Here is an 8,192-nt window from a genome sequence, read left to right on the forward strand (position 1 = left end):
ACCCAACCGACCGTACTTTTACCCACCAACCCTGCTACTTTTATTTCAGATCTATAGACTTTGAACTTTTCTTTTGTTCACTTGTACAGTATTCTTACACTGCAGTCAATAAAATGCACGCCCCAGACATTGTAAAAACGTATCTATTCAAATGTTTGAAGAGTTCTGTTTTGTTGTGCATTTTTATTCGTAAATGTGTATGTATATGACGAAAAAAAGCAACAAAGTTTGGAATAGTTAACTGATGCTTACAAAATTAAAAGTAAAGTTTAAAAAAGTTATCGCCTTCAGCTTCTACTTACGCTAATTTTTTTTTGGACATGATACTAGAAACACACATTTTTTTTTATTTGACCTTAACCAAATAAATTTGAATTCACACTACATTAATTGGAACTCTGAATATCAATATGACGAATGTAGCCTTGCTGTATTGGAGTTCCTTTGAGGACTTAACCCTATATACATGTATATATATTGTATACAATTTTAGCCCCACTCTGTAATCTGTGCCCACTTGACTCCAGTGTTTCAAAATCAATATTTGTGTTGCACTGAAAGCCTAAATCAGTCCTTTAAATAAAGTTTTATATTTCAAATGGCCTATCATTTGAGAAAGACCAAAAATTCAATTATTTGGATAAATAACAAAGTTATATCAATATAATTAGCTCACATATTCCACTTATAACTTTATAGACAGAAATAATCGGCATTAACTTTTAAAACTTTAATAATATTGCTCCGTTCTGTAAAACACCAAAATCTTTGAAGATATAAGTATTTTGCGGAAGGGAGCCATTTGTGGTTACTTTTTCTTTCCTATTCTTCTTTTAAAAATATTTAAGTGTAAAACTAAAAGATAAATATATCAATAAAGGTTGAATTAAGACACGTTAACCAATAATAAATTACACGTATAACTACATTTACAATAGACTATTAAAACTAGTATATAAATTGATATAAAACTAGTATATAAATTGATATAAAACTAGTATATAAATTAATTTAACTAAAGATCGGCAAAGGTAGATGCGTTTTCTTATCCATAGTATCTTGACTATTGCTTTTCTTCCCACAAAATGGTGGTCTCCAACACCTTGCAATTGACGAACACTGCCAAGTGATTGATAATAATAGTATCAATTTTAATATGGACCATGATGAGTGAATATATAAAAAATCAATGAACAGCATGTATATGCAAGGCGCTCAGACAGATTCATAATAATGTCTCGAATATATACGGTTATTGTATTTTCACCGCATAGCAGTAATCTTCTACACCTAGCAAAATCTCTCATTGTAGAATAAACCGTCTTGAAACTTTTTTTACCGTTTGTAAATTAACGATCTAGAAATATTCTTCAATTCCCTGCTGATTCAATTATTTTTGCGGTCTCTGACGGATTTCCACTAGTTCAACTGTCATAATTTCTTGCTGCACGCTAAGCCTTTCGGATGGACGACGTCGCTAATCACTTTCGCACATTTTAAGAAGCGAGCTCGCCCATACGATATTCAGGAAAATTGCCTTCAAATCAATTTCATAGTTGGCTTAGTTAAAAAGCAGCTAATGTTTACATCATCATTTGAATCCAAATTTATTACAAAGTTAACATAATTTTAAGACTGTATGGGCCGTGAACGCATTCTGCGAATCTATGAGACTTCGATTTAAAAAAAATAGATTCAAAAAATTATAACTTAACCAATTTGATTAAGATCTTTACAATTAACATTTTTGGTATACAATATGTGTATATTAGACCATTAAAGATGACGAAAACACCATTGTTCTTTTTTTTTCTTGACAGCCCTCGTACACAAGAAAGCTGCACAGCTTTAAGGTGGATTCAAAAACAATGACTCATTTGATGAAAAGAAAATGTTGCTACATCCTTCATGAAATACAAAACCAGAAGAAATTCTAGTGTTTTATCCTTCGTACTTGTGTCGGGTATATAAATGATTTAATCGAGACCTTGATTGAGTATACAGAGTTTTTCCTTTTGTATATGTGAAAAAAATGCCCTTTTATTGTTGTTTTACATTAATTGCCTCAATTCTGGATTTAACAGTTTTAACATGAAAGAAGTATGATAAAATAAATTCCCCCAAAAATTACTTTTTTGTCCATTTAGTCAATATTTCAAACGTAAGCCAAAAATAAAAATAAAATAATAATAAAGAAATATATTTTCTTAAAACAAATACTAAATTTTGAAGCGATTCTATTTCACCTTCTTTTGATCCACTCCTGAGATCCGATATGGTTTTTTATTATTATTATTAAACATTGTTTTAAAAATTATAACAATATCTCATTGAAGTTTGTAAAGCAATTTTTTCCTGTGAATTGACTGTAAAATGTCCAAAAATGTCTGTAATTTGGAGACATTCATACTGATTTAAACTTCAATTATAATCGAACATTTTCTGCAATTTATATTTTAGTAAAGCCATGTGAAGTTCATTGATAATTATAAAAGTCTTGCACTCCTGACTGCAGTGAAAAACATAGGACACAAAAATTCATAAAGTTATGGCAACAGCAAATTGTAACGAAATTGTGCAATATTTATAGTCCCAATACTTCATGGTTAAAACGTATAAAATTGTTTAACCAGGCTTCTTATCTTAAATTATTCCCTATTAATGTTAGAAAAGATAAAACACATATGGATTGATTGATTATTGTTTTACGCATCTGGATTGATAAAATGGAAAGAGACAGACTTCAAAAATAAAGCTGTCATTAATTAAGTATTTAATTATTCGAATAGATTCTATTGATCAAGTAATGGTTTTTAGAATGAATAGAAGTCATTTCGTCATTGAACTTGAATCTTTAGATAAATGTGTTGCAATCCCGATCCCAGAATATGGTTCTGCAACAGAGATGGATCTTGTAATTAAAAGATTTATTTTCACAGATCTTTGAAGTATATTACCTTTTAAAAATGTCACAAAAGGTGTGACATTCCTGACATTTTCAGCATCATATTTGGACATACCTTTTTTACGACTTAAGAAGATATCAATGACTTATCTGGCAGGAATTTAAACAATATCAAAAGACATACGTATAGCCATAGAAATTTATTCACATCGCCTGTATTTTTAGAGCAGATTGATAAATATGTGTTCGGTCTTTTTTTTAAATTCACCCTTTAAAGTTGCTTAAACAGATTTGAACTTAATATTTTCTCAAATTTTTGGTATAATATCACGACTTATATATTGCAATAGCATTTCGCACGAAAATATAATTAAAAACTTATTTTATCTGGAAATTATTGGAACTACGAATTCCGGGACGCGTTTGATTAACACATCTTTCCACTTATACAAATGTTAACTTTATACTTAATATTTAGGAAAAGAAGCGATTTTGATATGTATTAATAAAAAATAATACATCTATAATCCAGAAAATTTCAGAGAAGAAATGTTCGAAAGCAAAACCAGCTCACCAGTATTGTCAGTCCATGCTCTGTGATGTGTACAAAGTTTAACAAATTGAACACACCCGTGAAACGTAAACTGTTTTTGTAAACAGGGCACGAGCTATGTTGTTGTTAATGTTTACGATTCACCGGGTGTCTTCAATTGTTAAACTCTGCACATACAACTGAGCACAAACTTACAATACTGTGAGTGGATTTTGCTTTTGAACAGGTGGGCTGATTTTTACCGGTCGGTCGGAGTACATAAAACATCAATTTATTATTGGCCTAAAAAGATCATACAAGTAACGGTATAATTTTAATAAGCAACAAGTATTTAATTTTCATAAATGAATGAAGATAATTAATAAATTTCAGCATTTAATTCACAACGTACCTTTAAGATTGGTGCAGGATAAAATACATGAACGAAATATTTCGCTTTTGTAGTGAACTCCTCCAAGTACCTTTTTAAGGCTAGTAGTGTAATGTCACATGCCTTGAACTGCAATTTATCTCGGAGTCCTTTCTTTTTATATACTTTGATCGTATATTCCTCATTATAGTGGAGGAACACCATTGCTGATGTCGAAGGACTGTTACTGTCCTTAAATAAATTGTATTCTATCAGCAGGTTTATTAAAGTTGTTTTTCCCGCGCATGTCTCACCTGAAAAGGAAAGTACAATTTCAATAGTCACTAAGAATATCATTCAAATCAGAAATATAGCATCACTGATGGTTTGTGGATTGATATAATTTTAATCCATTTACCATCCATGAGTCTTAGCTAGAAGAAAGAAAACACATAGAGTTGGATAGAAACCATATCAAACAACAAACCATGGAAGATTCTTTTATCACATATTTTACACATTGCTATCATATGTTTTATACTATTTTATCATTACACTTCATCAGACAAAAAGACGTCAAAACTGTGAGATATCCACTGAATAGGGGGATTTAACATGTGATTATATAAATATTACATGTAGTTGAGTGTAACATTGAAAATTTTCACCCCAAGAAAACCTTTGTCAACCGAAGCGCAGCCGGTTTTCGAGGGGTGAAAATTTTCACTGTTACACTCAACTACAAGCAATATTTATTACATTTTACTGAATGTTTTATACAAATACAGGTTGTGAAAATTTTCAATGTTACACTCAACTACTTGCAATATTTATTATATTATACTGAATGCTTTATATAAATACATATAACAGTGAACCGTGTGCGCATAAATTCTGCGCAGTCACTTTTTTTGAATATCACCCGTCGTCAAGCAATGTTGACTTTTGCTACGCTGGAGGGCGTGGCTTCATCATTCAGCGGGTAATAGTGTTTTTTAACAAATGTTTCTCGACGAATCAGATTCAATTAATTTACATGAAAGTATAATATTTATAAACATTGAATGTTGTGAAGCGTGAAAATTGTCAATGTTACCCTCAACTGCACGCAATATTTATGACATTATGCTGAATGTTTTATACAGATACATATAACAGTGAACATAAATTCTGCGCAGATAACAGTGTTGGAATAGCGACCGTCGGCAAGCAATTATGACTGTTGCTAAGCTGGATGGCTAGATTTCATCATTCAGAGGGTAATAATGTTTTTGAACAAATGTTTTTTGACGATCCATATTCAACTTATTTACATGAAAGTATAAAATAAATTAATATCAAGGTAAATTGATTTTGTTAACTTCTTTTTAACAAGACGTCTATGAGGCTATGTTTAAAAAATTGTTTGGTTGCCCTCTCCCGACCGACTGGCTAAAAATGGTTCTACTCAAAACTTTTTTTAACCTCCAGGAAGCAATTATTTTTTTTTTAATTCTGAAAAAAACCCAAAAAAACCCCCAGATTTTAAAAATTTAGCATTGAAATTGAAATTTTCAGAGAAAAACAATTTTCTCACCTACCGACCCATTTTTTTCATCCTTTGTGGGGAGAGGGCAAACAAACATTATTTTAAAGTTGGCCTGACGGTCACCTGAATATCATGAATTTTTGAGCCCACCTGTATTGGAACAATTTGCTTTATACATCTTCAAAAGTAATAAGAATTTTCAAAGATGTAATTTAATTTCAAATCTGACCAACTTATTTCAACTCTGAGTCCTAAATCATGGGCTATTGGATCATAAAGGAGATGGGTGAACAAAACGTGCAGAATGCCTAAAGCTTCAGACATGTAAAATCATGATGATCAGTTTGTGAATTAAGTATTTAGAGTAGCGTTCCCTTTATTGAGATTTATGAAATTATTGTAAAATAAAACCTTTCTTTTCTGAGGAACATTTTCCCGGCAAAACTTTTTCTGTTATTAAAACAATAATGTGGTATTTGTTGGGTTCGAACTAGGGCTCTGTATTGGTGCCAAGATTTCGATACGATACATTTGATTGCGATATCCAATATACTGTACCTATTCTTAATTTAGTCTTATTTTCTAGAAAAAACTGTAATAAACAAAGAAACAACTGATTTTTTTTTTACAGTTTATTTCAACAAATAACAACAAGGACCTGTCTGAGTCCATGATCCAAGAGAAAAAGAAGCAGATAAAAATTAGACATCAGTATTCATATCATGAATAATTAACAGTCAACATTTTAAAATTTCATATTTTTCTTCAAAAAGACCAATTCATTCACACGTTCTGGACTCAAACAGGCCCTCGTTGCAGAAACAATGTCTCCCGTAGTACTAAACACTCTCTCTAAGGCAACAGATGTTGCCTGGACACAGAAGTATGTGCGAGCAAGCCTGGCCAGTTTTGGAAAATAAACTTCATTTTCCTTCCACCACTGTTAGGGGTTATCTTTCATCGAAGCTGGTTTATGTCCCTTGTAACTTTCTAATTCTTTTCTTGCTAATTCAGCAGGAGTTATGAATTCGTCACCTGTGACTAAAACATCATCCTCCCCAAACAAAGACTCTAAAGCAGTTCTTGCTACTTTTTGTTCACTAGGTTTTGAAATCTGAAAAGGGATAGAGAATGAGATATCTGATGACAATAAGGTTGAACAGTTGATGCTTATAATTTTATTTTTTTCTTCAAAACTATCTTTTACACAATTTATTTTTAGAATCCATTTACATATTATTTTAGATTCTATATATACATTTTTATTATATTATATTCTTAATAAATGACACATATATGAGATTTTTAGAACCAACAATCATTTGTACAGGGTGTTTCATAATATATGTTACATTTTTAAATCTAATTATTTTTCTTACCTATTACATATTTATTACAAACTTTATACCATTTTAAACAACAAATCCTGCATTTTTGTTCCATGTGAAAAAGTCAAGGAAATCATGGTATTACAAAGATTAATTGTGACATAAACACCGATGTCATAATTTGAATATTTTTCATTAGGACTAAACTTGTCAACATATTGCTGAATTGTGAAACTTTTTTTTTCAATATATGTCGCCAATATTCATTCATTCAGATGTTGATAAAAGGAAATATTCCAAAAGAATAGAAGATTTGAGGATGCTTATCAGAAGGCTAGTAACAAAATTAAAGGACATGGGCGGGCATTATGCGATAAATGACACGGTACTCCAGAAAACCTAAGACTTTAAGAACCGAAGATTTAATTGGTGAAGTGAAGACTCTTAGATAGTTTAGCAAACTCCTGAGAAATGGATGTTTTCAGAAAATTTATGCTGGCAATATCAGCATTTCCAGCATATATTGAACTTTGAAATATGATATGAAGTTATCAGCGTACAAAAATTTTCAATAATGCAACACCCCAAGAAGAGTTTGAACTCTGCATTCGCCAATCTCAATTTTTAGGCCTTTTTCTGTAGGGGTTCTTTAGGAATAGGGTCTACAATCTTAGACTGCGGATACTGAATGAGCTCAAAAGAAACATAAACCTTCAAATGAGGAGTGTATAAGCAAAAATGTGTGACAAGGTTATACAAATTTCGAGAAGCAACTTTTATTTGTAGTTGAAAAAGAGGAGATCGCTAAGAACATTTAATATGGGCTATGACGTTGTGAAATTCAACTTAACAAAAATGACCTAATTTAGAAATTTCGCTGATTTTCATTAATGTTTGAGATTCCGTCCACTGTTTAATATTTCAGTTGGTAATTGTACATAATGAATCTTATGGATACATTCATCAGATTGATAAAATCACTTGTTTGTATCTTTTTCTTGTGTTTGTTAAATTGAAGATTCAAAATGTAACATATATTATGAAACACCCTGTATGAAATCAAACCTCAATGATGAATATTGAATCCTAATTCATTGAAAATGTATTACAATTTAATCAAATTATTAATCAAATGCTAAAAATACAAATTAATTTACCTCATCATCTGAATCAACATCAGTTGAATTACCAGACCCGAGGTGAGCAGGAATGTTTGGAAGTGCTGGCAGAGGAATGTGATTTACTTGTGGAATGTTGACTAGTATCACTGGTCTAGAATCTGTCTCTGTCTTGATTGAATTTACATTAAAGTCCATCACAGACAACTTGTCTACCAATCTTTCCCAAGTTTCTGCTTGAAGACAGGGCTAGCCTTTGGTTAGTGGATCTAAAGCACTGGATTTCTCTGAAAACATCCGCACATTATTGTCAGTTTATCGTATTGCAAGATACTGTCCAACAGCATTTTTCAAAGTTAATATGAAATCAGAATCCCCTTCCTTTCTCTCAAAATGATGCAATAGTTTTCC

General features: G+C 31.2%; 1 protein-coding gene across 1 annotated transcript in view; it reads right to left on the bottom strand.

Moving 5' to 3' along the window:
• Positions 1-6,009: 6,009 nt before the first annotated feature.
• Positions 6,010-8,192, bottom strand: part of LOC133198704 (uncharacterized) — a 3,021-nt gene continuing 838 nt past the window's right edge. Inside the window, exons 1-2 of the mRNA XM_061334725.1 lie at positions 7,821-8,192; positions 6,010-6,449 (exon numbers count right to left, since the gene is read on the bottom strand). The exon at positions 7,821-8,192 is cut by the window's right edge and continues 838 nt beyond it. Coding sequence (XP_061190709.1) covers positions 6,279-6,449; positions 7,821-7,979 — 330 coding nt within the window. The 5' untranslated portion in view covers positions 7,980-8,192 and the 3' untranslated portion in view covers positions 6,010-6,278. The remainder of the gene's footprint in view (positions 6,450-7,820) is intronic.

The sequence above is a fragment of the Saccostrea echinata genome, unplaced genomic scaffold (genome assembly GCF_033153115.1).
Source record: "Saccostrea echinata isolate AGI-Se365-2 ecotype Australia unplaced genomic scaffold, CSIRO_AGI_Sech_v1 ptg000033l, whole genome shotgun sequence".
Taxonomy (NCBI): domain Eukaryota; kingdom Metazoa; phylum Mollusca; class Bivalvia; order Ostreida; family Ostreidae; genus Saccostrea; species Saccostrea echinata.